Source organism: Oryx dammah, unplaced genomic scaffold, assembly GCF_014754425.2.
Source record: "Oryx dammah isolate SB20612 unplaced genomic scaffold, SCBI_Odam_1.1 HiC_scaffold_24, whole genome shotgun sequence".
In the NCBI taxonomy this organism is placed as follows: Eukaryota; Metazoa; Chordata; class Mammalia; order Artiodactyla; family Bovidae; genus Oryx; species Oryx dammah.
Genome location: NW_024070208.1, coordinates 52,598,843 through 52,613,612, shown reverse-complemented (window position 1 = coordinate 52,613,612; position 14,770 = coordinate 52,598,843). Strand labels below are relative to the sequence as shown.

The following is a 14,770-nucleotide window of genomic DNA, read 5'->3' as shown; positions in this document are numbered from 1 at the left end:
TTTCCTAAATGTGTTGTCCTTTAAATGCCTCTTTCCCAGAACATTCATTGATATCTTGTGGCACATGGGACATACTGTACAAAATTGCTGAGATACAACTGTACCTTAAGTCAGCAGGTACAAGGTACTCCCCCAAAAGGTAAGGTATCTGTGTGACATAAGTCTAAGAGTCACGGGGGATAATAAAGAAAAAAAAAACATACATAAAGTTTTGCACTTTGAAAAATGTTTTCAGTTAAAAAAAATTGTTTAAAATAAAGATTTACTATAATGGTTAAGATGGTAAATTTAGCTGGGCTTCCCAGGTGGCTCTAGCGGTAAAGAACTCGACTCCAAACAGGTAGACATAAGAGACCTGGGTTTGATTCCTGGGTTGGGACGATCCCCTAGAGAAGGGCATGGCAACCCACTCCAGTATTCTTGCCTGGAGAATCCCATGGACAGAGGAACCTGGAGGGCTACAGTCCATGGAGTCGCCAAGAGTCAGACACAACTTAAGCGACTTATCCCACATGCACAAGATGGTAAATTACTGCTGTGTTTTTTACCATTAAAAAAAAAAATACTGGTTTATCATATTGGTTGACTTATAAAATAACATTGTTCAAAAACTAATTTCAAAAATAGTATTTTTTCAAATAAATAAATAAAGATACATCTAAAACAAATACTAAACTAGATGGGATGTTTAAGACAACAGGTGTAAACCAGGACTGTCATGGGGAAATCTTACTCAAAAGCATCAGTACAATTTGTAAGCCTTTTACTGATGGTGCAGGAGAAGCTCAGTGACCTTATCATACAGCCAATTCCAAGTAAAGGTTTTGTAGATGTTCAATCAGATGACTGTATTTCCACCTATTCCCTTATACATCAATACCAGCTATGTCATAGACTCTGGAACAAGTGTTAGGAATAAACAGAGATTTTCCTGTCTTAATGTTTGATCTTATTCTGTTATCATATTCAGGGAATTTTGGTTGTTCTTAACGTAATACTTAGAAATAGCAATAAAAGGAATAAAATTCTCTAAGTACATATAAAACTATTTATTACCCACTATTGAAGTCAGCTGGAAAACTGATTTTGTCCGTTTTATTAATTTCATGTATGTTTCAGTGTTCTAATAAAGCATACTTTATCATTTATACAATTAAATAAATATAAATATAGAGATATCAGGATAGATCATTGTACCTTATATTTCTTTCAGCAGATCTGTTGGCTTCTGTATATACACTTGGTTTAGCTGGATATATCTGCCTATATTTTTCAAATTAAAAATAATGTCTGTTAGGTAAGAAAACACTTTTCTGTTAAATTTAAATTTATAAGAAAACATTTACATTCAAAGAGATGAAAGTGTGCTTGCTGGAATAATAGCTCTATGGAAATAAACTTCTAAATATGTTCACGTTCATTTATTTTAGTTTTCAGTCATCAATAAAGCAATTATCTTTATTAGATAAATACACTTATCTCAATTAGATAATGAAATGTTTTAAACAGTAAAAATCATGTTTTGTTAGGTGTCAGAGGAACATCTTTTTCTCAAAGACTCATCCCATTTGAATACTATAAAAAAATATGTTTGCTCAGATAATATGGTCACCACTTTCATTTTTTCCAGCACACCCACCACATTGGGAATGACCACACTGAGCTGTTAGAATTAAATTTTACAATGTTAGGTCTGTAACGATTTGTGGTATAAGGCTTTTCTCGGCTTTTTTTCTAAGTATCTAATTGACCTACTTACACATTCTTGCTTGTTCTCAAGAAACTAAATTCGACTATTTTTTGTACTCCTGAGGACATGTGTTAATTACATAGGAAACACTTCCCTTTCATATTCTTTCATTAAAATCATCTTGCTGTGATTAAAGTAATCAGGGTTTAAAACATGCAAGTTGTCCTCATTTTATATTTAAGATCATTTGTGGAAGAAATAAATTAGAGTAGTAAAAACAGATTAGACCAGTTCTGATGAAATTTAGCTTCTTTTGAATCTATTCAATTCACTGCTCTAAAATCTAATGTTTTGAATTCAGGAGGTACTAACACCAACTTTTTTTAGCCCTCTAAAAAATCCTATTCACATTAATATTAAATTGCTCAATATTGTCAAAGTAAAAGAAAAAATAATATAAGATAGAAAGCCTGAAAAGTTATTTTCAAGTGTATAACCGTTGCGCAGATTAGAAGTCATAAATCTGGCCTATATTTTTCATTAATTTAATGAAGAAGAATTTTTTTAACACTAAAAAAAATTATCCTGTCCTCCTAAGGACAAAATTTCAAAGATCCTGTGACATTTCAGTGAATAGAAATTCAGACCTGAGTTTTTAACACATTAGGTTGAATACCTAAAGTTACATAGCCCTGTCACACAATTAGCATTTTCTTGTCAAAGTTATCCTCTTAATGAAGAATAGTTTTCCAATAGTCCTACATGTTGTCAAAAAAATCACCATCAAAAAGTTAAAATACAAAAGAATCAAAGGCAGGCCATCAAGCAAATCTAATGTATTCAGTCTTCACTGAGACACCATTTAAAAAATCTCTCAACAATAATGGAAATGTGCTGTGTAGGTCTTGGAAAATAGCTTGAGATTAGTAAACTGTTTAACAGCAGCACAAGGGGAGGTGCTCAGATCTCCAAATTAGTCTCTAAGTATTTGTTTCTAAGTATTAATTAGAGAGCACTGGAGTTTCAAAATGGAAAAGCAAGTCTGTCTTTTTTTTTTTTTTCTTGATTTGGAGGCAAGGTAATTATAATATTTTTCAAAATTTGTTATAGCTTTTAAATAAGTTATGAATGTCTCAGTAAGACTAAAGAACTACCCAAAGGTATTTTCTAACATAAGGGAGGGTTTGAACAGTAACAAAAAGTTTTAAGAATATCTTTGTTAGAAAATGTAGCTCTTAATGGGAATCTTAACTAGTTAAGATATATATATGTGTGTGTGTTTGTGTATAAATAAATATATATACACACACACACATATTTGTTCTTGTTGCTGTTGTTCAGTAGCTAAGTCATATCCAACTCTTTGCAATATGTAGACATATCAATATATAAGCAATATATATACATATCAATAAATGGGCTTCATTGGTGGCTTAGTGGTAAAGAATCCACCTTCAGTGCAGGAGACATGGGTTTGATCCCTGGGTCAGAAAGATCCTCTGGGGAAGGAAATGGCAACCTGCACAGTTTTCTTGCCTGGGAAATCCCATGGACAGAGGAGCCTGGCGGGTTACTATCCTTGGGGTCACAGAGAGTTGGACACAACTGAGTGACTAAATCACCACTGCCACACATGTATACATATATATTTATATACAGGGAAAGAGGAGTTCCTTGCATATTGGTTCCCAATACATAAAGGAGAGGAAACCTGAGTATGAACATCTCCTGGGCTGACTATTGCTCAGTTTCTATCTTGAAAGTCTGTTTCCATAGGACAGCTACAGGCCATAAGTCTCCAGAGACAAACATAAATACACGTTTGTGTGGGCAAATGGAACTAGAGCAGCTTTCCAAGTGCTTCTGCATTGAAAGTGAAGTTGCTCAATCGTGTCCAACTCTTCGCGACCCCATGGACTATATCCTACCAGGCTCCTCTGTCCATGCAATTTTCCAGGCAAGAGTACTGGAGTGGGTTGCCATTTCCTTCTCCAGGAGATCTTCCCAACACAGGGTGGCTCAGAGGGTAAAGTGTCTGCCTGCAGTGCGGGAGACCCGGGTTCTGCAGTGAACCTGCACAAAAAACATACCCATGCTTTGCACAAGTCACAATTCATATGGTGTCATTTCCTTTAAACTTCGTTTTGCAAGAAATTCTGGAATGCTAGATCTTACCTATTATCCTGCTTCAGCTGGTTAGGAGATGAAACAGCGGAACTGGGCTTTGGAGGTATCGGAGGGTGAACAGTTGGTTCCCTTTAGAACAGAAAACAGCAGTTCATTTCACCATGGAAACCAGGTAAATTTTGGCATCTATTCACCAACTGCGTTTATTGTCTATGTGGAAATATCTCGTGCGTCTTACAACCCCGGTGCATGAGCTATTGGAAAGGCCAGGACGTTTGGAGTCCTAAACTTTAAAGAAGTCAAATCTGTATATTACAGGAGAGTTCATTTAATCAGATTTTTGGAAACCCTGTCCTCCCCAGCTATAGCTTGAAACATTATGTGTACTTTAAACAGCTTAGTAATTTACTAGAATATCTCACTCAAGTTATGATATTTTGGGTCAGCAGCACATGAACAGAGTAAATGGTTCCTGGACTAAATTAACATATAAGCTTCTTTAGGAATTATGTCAACTATCAAGCTGCTATGGAAACAGCAAGAAAGGTTTTCAATTCCATAGACCTTAAGATTAAATTGATTTGAAGCTCTTAACTAAATCCACTTTAAACATTGACAGCACAGGCCAGTTTGATGCTGGCAGAGCTTATAAACACTGTCAGCCTAAACTTTCCAACAAAGCACCAAGACAGCCTCTGAAATGGCAAGATTTGATCACCCAGGAACTGAAGCAGGCAATTATGGGCATATTTGGGATGGAGTCAGCACTTTACTCGGGTTTCCCTGGTGGCTCAGTGGTAAAGAATCCACGTACAGTGCAGGAGATGCCGGGGACATGGGTTTGATCCCTGGGTTGGGAAAATCCCTTGGAAGAGGGCATGGTTATCTACTCCCGTATTCTTGCCTGGAGAATCCCATGTCCCACAGAGAAGCCTGGCAGACTACAGTCCATAGGGTCACAAAGAGTCAGATACAACTGAAGTGATTTATCATGCACACACACAGCACTTTACCTAGGGCATGTCACTTCCCTACCCCGAACTCCCACCCCAGTAGTTCCCCATAATCCTCGACTACATTCCATAGAAATACCCTGTGATCTCGACTCTGTACCTCTCTGGCTTCTGCGTTGCACTAGGGAGCATGTAGGCTCTGGAGTTGGGCTGCCTGAATTGCCAGCTGTGTGATAAGGGCCTAAATTATTCCATTTCCTCATTTGTAGTAACCCTTCCAACAGCACTGTGGGGGTTCTGTCGGGACTGAATGAAGTCATGCTTTTATTTAACACATTTCTTGTTAACTTTCTATGCATGAGGCACCCTACAAAGTAGATAATTTCCCTGTTTTCAGAAGGTTTTCAATACACAAATAAATAAATGGCAGATAAAGAAAAGTACTAAGAAGACAATAAAGCAGTGAGAGAATATAGTGATGGTGTGGGAACACCTGTGTGTGAGGTGAAATATAAGCCAGGACCTGCAGGAAGTGATCAACTGAGCCATGAGGATGTTGGAGAAAGAGTATCATCAGCTTTGTGATGGCATCTGACACTTGAAACTGGATGAGACCGCCCAGGAAGTCAGCCTAGGCAGAGAAGGAAGAGGGCCAAGGCTGGAACCCCTGATCCCAGCAATATTTAGACATTAAGAATATGGGAAGGAAACAGCAAAGGGATCTGAAGAGAAGCAGCCAGAGAGAAAAGAAGAAAAATACAAGGGTGTGGTGCCAGGAAGTCAAGGGAGACAAGTGTTTCCAGAAGGAGTAACTAGCCTTGCCAAATGCAAGACATTTGACAGATCAGATAAAACTGGAGTGAAGAGTTACCATGGTGTTGGCAATATAGGGGTCATTGATAAACCTGACGAAGGCAGTTTTGATGGAGCAGTAGTGAAAAAAAAAAAAAACCTTCTAGGAGTGGATCTCAAAGAAAATGGGAGGCAGAGGGATAGACGTAGAGATTTCTTTTGAGGCACTTTGTAGTGAAGAGGGAAGAGAAAATTGGGAAGCTACCTGAAGGTTGGTAGGTCAATGAAAGGTAAGAGAATATGTAGATATGCCAAAGGAATGATCCAGGAAAGATGGCAAATTTGATGGTTCAGGAGAGTGAGCAGAAAATGCTTAGATATGGGAAGCAAGAAGATTGAGGGCACATACAGGAAGGTTGGTCTTGGAAGCACAGAGAGCAAGCTCATTGAATCCTCTCTTCAATCCCAGAGATAAGTATTCTATTTCTTCCTACTTTATAGATGAGAAGACGGAGGCACAGAAAGTGAAAATAAATACCCTGTGATGATACAGCTGGTAAGGGGCAGAATGAGAAATCCAAACCAAGAAGTCTGGCTCCATAAAGCATCCCCCATGATGCTGTCTCTCAAGGACTCTTTGGGCAACACCAATGGCTCTGCTGAAGTCAATGCTCATGGAACTAAAATAAGGCCAATACCCATTGCTTTCTTTTGCCACGCTCGGTTCTTCAGGGGCAGGAACAGATTGAGCAGAGAGTGGATTTAAGGAAGCTTCTAATTCAGCCAAGAGAGTGCAATAAAGACTGATGACAAGGGAGGAGAAGGGGATATGTGAGGAGGTGGGAGCTGAGATAGACATGGAGGGAAGTGAGGATGTGAGGGCAGAAGGGCTGTGGAAAGATGGTAGAATCAATGGATGGTGGTTGTGGGACTGGGAAACTTCTGGCATCAGAGGACTGGAGGGATTGAACCAGAAAGTGAGTAGATGGAAAATGGAAGCCAGAAAAGGGGAAGCTTTGAAGTTTTGTAGTGTATATCGTTTCTTACAAGGGAAAAATCTGTGGGTGGCTGGGGTAGGGCAATGGACAAGGTCATTGGAGAGGAGATCAAGAAAGTGAAAGTCCAGGATGGGAAAGATCCATTACATGAATTTGGAAATCACCAAGCATTTTGAGGGCTTCCCTGATAGCTCAGTTGGTAAAGAATCCACCTGCAATGCAGGAGATGCCAGTTCGGTTCCTGGGTCAGGAAGATCCACTGGAGAAAGGATAGGCTACCCACTCCAGTATTCTTGGGCTTCCCTTGTGGCTCAGCTGGTAAAGAATCCGCCTGCAATGTGGGAGACCTGGGTTCGATCCCTGGGTTAGGAAGATCTCCTGGAGAAGGGAAAGGCTACCCACTCCAAGATTCTGGCCTAGAGAATTTCGAGGACTATACACTCCATGGGGTCACAAAGAGTCAGACTCGACTGAGTGACTTTCACTTTCAGGCATTATGATGGAAGGAGTGTGGGGAAATAGTGAGCCAAGTGCTGAAGTCCCCACAGAGTGAGGGTGAGTGACTCAGAGACCTTGAGATGACTCCAGGGAAGGAGAGACACTCACAAGGGAATGGCTTCAAGGAGGGCAGGGAGAAATAGAAATTAGCAATAAGGAGCAAACAGGATCCCTCCTCTTCCCCCAGACCACACAGCGCATGGGATTAGAAGAAAAGCAGCTGTCACTGAGAAGGAGCCTGGGCGAGCAGGTTCTCTGGGAGAACCCACCAAGGAGGGGAGAGATCATTCAGTCAGAGACAAGACTGAAGAGGAGTGAGTTTTGACAATAATGGATGCCATATCCAGGAAGGTTCTGTGGACCGGTTTGAGGGGTTGGGATGCTGTAGGGCTGGCTCAGGTTCAGTGATGCACAGAGCTCTGCAGGGATGGTCCAGGTGATAAGAAATGGTCTGACTGGGGTTCCCATAGGGATCCATGGCCACAGGGGTGGGGGACATGACGGAATTAGTCCAGAGGCTTTTCTGGCCGAGTGTGGCAGTGAGTCCCTGGGTGAGAGACAGTGGCGGAGTGGACACAGCACAGTGGGTCTTCTGGTTCTTGTGTTGATGGTGGCTTTAAAGCCAGCAAGAGGGCAACACAAGGCTTTTGAGCACCGCCTGGCTTAGTGTAAGGGTTGTGGCTGCTGTTGTTTTCATGCCACATGAACCGAGCCCACCGGCTGGCACTTCCTAACCCCATCCCACCCCACACCACGGTCTCTCTCCTCTGGGGCGTACCTCCTTCTGCTTTCCACCTGGAGAGCCCTCCTTGCCCTTCAGCCTCTGGTTGAGGGGGTTACTGTGCAGAGTGGTACCCAGTGCTCTGGTGAACACTCTTCTATGTCTCCCAGTAGCACACCTTCTTCACAACACATACCGTGCTGGTCTGAATTGCACATAATTTTTTGTCTCCACCTTGGCTGGACCGGAAGTCCCTAAAAGGATAGTTACACACCAAGTACTAGGATAGTATACAATGTTGGTGCCCGATAAAGATGTGTTGGAAAAGGGAGTGATTGGCTGAATTTTTATTTGGTAAGAAGGAAAATGAGTACTGAACAGGAGTCTAAAGCTTTGAAAATCTGTTCAAGGTTACCTGTCCCATAAAAGTCCATTGTCCGTTGTTGACTCCACTACCAAGTACCTGGTAGCTCAGCTGGTAAAGAACCTGCCTGCAATGCGGGAGACCTGGGTTCAATCCCTGGGTCAGGAAGATCCGCTGGAGAAGGGATAGGCTACCCACTCCACTATTCTTGGGCTTTCCTTGTGGCTCAGCTGGTAAAGAACCTGCCTGCAATGTGGGAGACCTGGATTCAATCCCTGGGTTGGGAAGATCCCCTGGAGAAGGGAAAGGCTACCCACTCCAATATTCTGACCTGAAGAACTCCATGGACTGTATAGTCAACAGGGTCGCAAAGAATCAGACACAACTGAGCGACTTTCACCAAGTACCTAGTGAGCGCTGGCTGCTCAGATGAGTTATTGTGTAATATGATATGCCTGCAAAAAGTAATTTACAGGAAAACACTCTCCCCATTCTGACCTAATGTTAGATCTCACAATTAGATGTTCTTTTACTTGTACTGATTGTCATCATCTTCTCTTCTTAAAACATATCCCTGTATTGCAACAATGTAATGTCACTCAAATGATAATGTGTCTTTCATGCATCTGTGTTGATGAGCTGGTTATATGCATCTCTTCCAGGGACAGAGGAAAGGATAAGAAGTTGGTTGGCCCCAGATATTAATGAGTCTACACAGAGCACTGGATATCTGAAAACAGGCAGGAGAGTAGTAACAAGATGGAAAGGAGGTTTACAAAAAGGGAGACAAGAGATGGTCCAACTTTGCTTATGCCAGAATCACAGTGATAAAAAGCTAAGTTACTTCCATGTAAAGTGGTGCTAAGTTACTTCAGTCGTGTCTGACACTTTTGTGACCCCATGGACTGTGGCCCACCAGGCTCCTCTGTCCATGGGATTCTCCAGGCTAGAATACTGGAGTGGGTTGCCATTTCCCCCTCCAGGGGATCTTCCCAACCCAGAGATCAAACCCTTGTCTCTCATGTCTCCTGCATTGACAGGTGAGCTCTTTACCACTAGCCCCACCTGGGAAGCCACTAAGCCCTCAAATAGGCCGGAAAAGATTGCCTGGGTGTGTCTGAGAGGCAGAGATGAGTAGAGAAGAAGATCTGGGTGTACAGGAAGGAGATGGTTTGGGGAAATAAAGTCAGGTGTGCATCTGTGAAGGCCAAGAAAAGCAGAAAAGTGAGAGTAATGCATTTACACCCCTGCTGGGCTGGGCCAGGGCAAGGCCACGCTGACTTCAGTCCATCTCAGAGGAGCTTTTGGCAACTCCGCAGTGACAGTCACAGATGACAGAACCCTGGCCCTGGGGAAAATGAGAGGCGTCATTCAAGCTGAGCCAGGAGCTTGAGGCCATGCCAAGCGGGGGCTTTAGAATGCAAGAGCCAGGCAGGAAGCTGGGGCCTGGAATGTTTCGAAGAGACAAAAGCAAGAGACCTTCCTGAGGAATGATCTTGTCTGAACACCACTTTGAGATGCGCTGTTTAAGCTTGGATCGGTTGACCCTGGTTCTCCCCTCTGTCTTTCCCTCCAGCCTGTAAGACCTTCCGCAGGGTTGATGACGCCACACTAGCTGCTATAATTGTAAAAAATAACTTTCAGGGATCAAAAGGCAGCTTTCCTGGGCAACATTTGAAAACCTGCAGATTGTAGCCCGAAGGCCAGAGCTAATAGAAATAACACTGTCAATCTGTTTATGTTCCCTCATTTCCATAAGCTCCCAGAAAGGTCACTTCTTTGTATTATGGCTTTTTGGAAAACATGCTTGGCTCTGTGACTCGTGTTCCAGAATGACTTTGTGAAGAACGTTTCTATGACTCAACACAGGTCAGGGTTGAAAGAATAATTGACTCTTAAAAACTGATGGTGAGTTTTGTTTTACTTTGTGAAGTGACTTAGCAGCTTAGCAGTATGCTTGGCTGTTGTAGTCTGCCAGTAGAATTCTTATTCCAACAATAGCAAAGGAAATGGAACTTACATTTTTTTGAGTTTCAGTAACATGTCAACTTGTCCAAGTTGACATACTTCTCACATACTTTATTTTATTTAGTCCATATATCTATCCTGTGGAATGTGTGTATGTGTATGTGTGTGTGTGTGTATATATATAGATAATATAGAATTTATTTTTTTCACTGAGTCTCAAAAAAGGTAAGCAATTTGCCCTGGGTCACACTGGTAGTAAGTGACTCAGCCAAGGTTCTAACCCAGTCTTACTCGTGTCTAATTCCATGCTTTCTCCTCTGTGTCAGGCAGCCCCTTGGTCTGTGGCCTGTTAGGAACTGGGCTGCAGAGCAGGAGATGAGTGGTGGGCTAGTGAATGAAGCTTCATGTGTATTTACAGTTGCTCCCCACCACTCACATTACTGCCTGAGCTTCACCTCCTGTCAGATCAGCAGAGACATAATAGACGTGATGCACTTGAATCATCCTGAAACCATCCCTCCTCCTTAGTCCATTATCTTCCACAAAACCTGGTACAAAAATGTTGGGGACTGCTGTGCTCTATTGTACTGTATTACACCATTATTCTTCCAGGTATTTCCAATGAAAACCTACTACCAATAAGAGATCCTGCATTATTTGCTTGCCCAAAGGTGTCAGTTCAAAAGCACTTATTCCACAACTGCCCTAGTTATTAGGTTAGGACATATAACAAGCAAAGTTGGGCATTCAAGACTAGGAAAGGTGTGATGTGGTCCATGGTCTCAAAGAACTTGCAGAATGCAAGGCATTCTAGAGATTCCAGAGAATAACCTTTCGATTATTTGTTCAAAAGCATGATTGCTCTAACAGTGTCTTACTTTCAGTGGCCAGGGGCCATTTCAATGAACCACACCACAACAAAGAGCATGCCTTGAACAAAAATTTCAGAGACCTAGGTTTTAGACTAGTTTTGCCACTGACTTCTAGTCTGATCATGGAAAGAACACTGACCCTCTATGAAGAATCTGCTTCTTCATTTATAAAAGGATGAGACTGGCTCAGATCTGTGGCTGGCAAACCACAACGTGATCATGAGAAGGCAGAATATTGCAAGGAATCTTCAATTCCACAGTAGTCGTGAATACTACTTGCTATGTGCTAAGTACCCTGAATATTCATATACTGTACTTTCTAAATGTATGAATATTCAGTTGTGGTTAATAAAGTTTAAATAGCATAATTTAATATAAGAACTCAAATAAACTTTAGCTTCTAATAGACACAGAGGGATAGAAATTTTCAAGTATTGCGGAATTCATAGCAGCACATTCTGAATTAACTTTCTCCTCATTCTATTAAAATACTTAAAAAAAATAACATATCCTGACTCAGGTTTATGTTTTAATTATTTTGAATAAATATAATTGGTATTCTAGGCATTCAGATACAATTTTAAAATCACTATACTTTGACATTTTACTGAGCGTTTTAAACTCTTAGTTTTTGCAAAATGGCTTCTAGTTAATACAAGATGTTTGTTGTGATAAAAATTAAATATAATGATTTAATTTAGGGTGACAGCAAACTTCATAGAAGGTTTGGTACCAATAGAGTTAAAAATGTGGCAGCATAATTAGAAAAGCTACATTTTACCATTTATAGCTACAGATGGAAAAATATAACTGTCTGTAGTGCAAGGTTGCCATAGCAACCCACTTCTCAATCAGAATTTTTTTTCCTCCTCCATATCTACCAATCAGCTAAGTGGAAGGGAAAAACCACTGAAAAAGAAGAGATTGAAACAAATATGGACGAGAAATTATGAAAGCACGTAACAAGCATTTCACAATATGGTGATTTCCTGCTTGTGTTTCCACTACTTTAATTTGACCAGATATTATACAATTTATTTTCTGACTTTGGAAATGATTGCAGAAACAAACACATTGGTTTTTTTTTTTTTTTTTGGTGGTGCTGGTGGTTTGCTTCATTGTTTCTCCAGAATCACTATAATGGGTAACACTGTAAACATTCATATTGTTTAAGCAACTGCTACCTAAATCTGGCTTCCATGAGTTTCTTAAATGAGCTTCATATGCCATCAAAGCACTGTATCTCTGCATCACCTAAATACAAAGGCATATGCACTTAAATTTACTGTAAACAGAACACCAAGAGTTAAAGGTGGGTTCTGAAATCAGAAGCGACTTTAATATTAACTTCCTAGAAATGCTGCATCTGTATTTCATTGCGATTTGACTGAGCACTTCTCACAAATGGCACCTATTATCCACACCGTTGGCTCAAGTCCTGGCATACGTTACCACTCTTTTAAAGACTCAGAAAAAAGAAAAAGTTTAAGAACTTGAGAAATTAAGATAGACACTAGTGATTGCTGACAAATTGCTTTGCTTCAGGCTTTCTGATAAATCTTAAAATGAAACAAATGGAAAAGGAAAAACTTTCACTGGCTCTGACCTTCTAATAATTTTCCATATTGATGACACATGTATTTCTTTTATATGTATTTCAGAATCTTGAATACATAGAGCTCAAATTACATTACACCAAAACATTATTCTGAAATAATGAAAGGGATTTGAACACGGGAAAGGGGGTAAACCCGTGATCACAGAGGAAGAAGAGACAGATCATTGTAACGAGGAACAAAAGTTGTAGAGCTAAAATTTGATTCAGTCCTGATTAAAATGAAAAGAAGCTATAGGTTCTGATGGCAGTTGAAAAGAGGATTTCAGAGGAAATAATCTTGTTGACACAGGTTGACAGGCTTCCCTGGTAGCTCAGCTGGTAAAGAGTCCACCCGTAGTGCAGGAGACCCCAGTTTGATTTCTGGGTTGGGAAGATCCCCTGGAGAAGGCCTAGGCTACCCACTCCAGTATTCATGGCTTCTCTTGTGGACCAAATGGTAAAGAATCCGTCTGAATGCGAGAAACCTGGGTACAATCCCTGGGTTGGGAAGATCCCCTTGAGGACAGCTCGGCAACCTGCTCCAGCCAGTATTCTTGCCTGGGGAATCCCCATGGACAGAGGAGCCTGTCCTCTGACAGAGATGGGCTACAGTCCATGGTGTCGCAAAGAGTTGGACATGACTGAATGACTAAGCACAGCACACAGAGCCCATACAAGTTGGTCACTCAAAACCCTGCGCTAGAGTTTTCCCTTCTCAACAAGAGAAGAAAGAGATCAGAGAACGTTTATATCCAAGGACCAAGGAGTTACCTTAGAAATAAGCTAGAAAGAGTTTTATTTAAGTTCAGAACTTTACCTGCTGTGTCTTACTACCATGAATTACAGCTTCTTTCTCTACTTGTTTTATCAGAAGGAGGGCAAGAGACTTTCAGAGATATTTGACTCTTAATTCCAAAATGTTTGATCACTAGATCTTAACCTTCTCATTATAAGACTAATGTGTGTCATACATAAAATGATACTTGTTTTAAGAAATTGCCTTTTTTCTTTAGCTCTACTATATAGTTATATTAGAAAATTTAACTTGCTCATTTAAAATCTAGTTGAATTCACCAATGTGATAGACATGAGTTTGAGTAGGCTCCAGGAGTTGGTGATGGACAGGGAAGCCTGGCGTGCTGCAGTCCATGGGGTTGCAAAGAGTTGGACACAACTTAGCGACTGAACTGAACTGAATTCACCAACCTTATGTTAATTATATAGACAGAATGAGATGTAGATATATTTCTAGATGTAGCTATAGAAATATCAATGGCTGCAGACATAAACACAGACTTGTAGAGTTATAGGTACAGATATACATATAAATATAGAGAAAAGTGTGATATTATGGGTTCTTCTATTGATTAAAAAAAAAAGCTTAAGACCCTTTGGGTGCAGCTTACATCATGCCTGTAACAGATTTTAATCCAAACACAACACCAATAGAAGTTATCAATCCAAACACAACGAAGTTTGGTTCTTCCACACTACATAAGTCAAGAAAGGGAAAACTGAGGAATGGGATAGTCCATGGGGTTAAAGATCACAGAGAGGTTAGAGGGGAAAAATATTCAGGAAAATGATCTCTCCTTGTAATAACTGGGAATGAGTGTGTGGGAGAAAATGAAATCTCTGGGAAAGATTAGGTGATGGAAAAATGAAGGTTCACAAAATGAAGAACAGAAATGAGAGTGAGTGTTGGTATTAATGGGAAATTCTTTTGCAGAAGAGGAGAAAGGGAGATGGAGACCAGTGAATAAGTAAAGGTCAAAGGGAAATAAAGTTAGCATGGGCTATTAGCTAGTATTAAAAATCAGTTTTCCATTTTTATCTGTTCTTGACCTATTTCCATCTTCTTTTTGTTCTTCTGGGGACAAAGACCTCTTTTTGAAACCTTTGATTCCTTTCATCATTTGATAATTGCTTCTAGTTTTTGGCTTCTGCTAAAAAGGCTACTTCTCAGCCCTGAGCATGCACTGGTATTAAAGGTGAGAAACAAGCAGTACTTCAAGCTGTTCCAACAAAAAGCACTTTAGGAATCAAAGGCATTGCTATATTACTATTATTCTCTCCTTTCCCTGAAAGCTTGGGATAACATTAGCTCTGATCCTCAAAGAGAAGCCTTTTGGTCTAGCCATTCTATTAATAATCTGTGACTTTAAGAAAGAAGTGGATATTTAAATTCAT

The 14,770-nt window shown here is 40.5% G+C and overlaps 1 protein-coding gene across 1 annotated transcript in view; it reads right to left on the bottom strand.

The window, feature by feature from the left end:
• The window catches only part of SCEL (sciellin), a 124,742-nt gene that overhangs the window by 67,476 nt on the left and 42,496 nt on the right, over positions 1-14,770 (bottom strand). Inside the window, exons 10-11 of the mRNA XM_040266907.1 lie at positions 3,866-3,946; positions 1,198-1,263 (exon numbers count right to left, since the gene is read on the bottom strand). Of these exons, the coding sequence (XP_040122841.1) occupies positions 1,198-1,263; positions 3,866-3,946 (147 nt within the window). The remainder of the gene's footprint in view (positions 1-1,197; positions 1,264-3,865; positions 3,947-14,770) is intronic.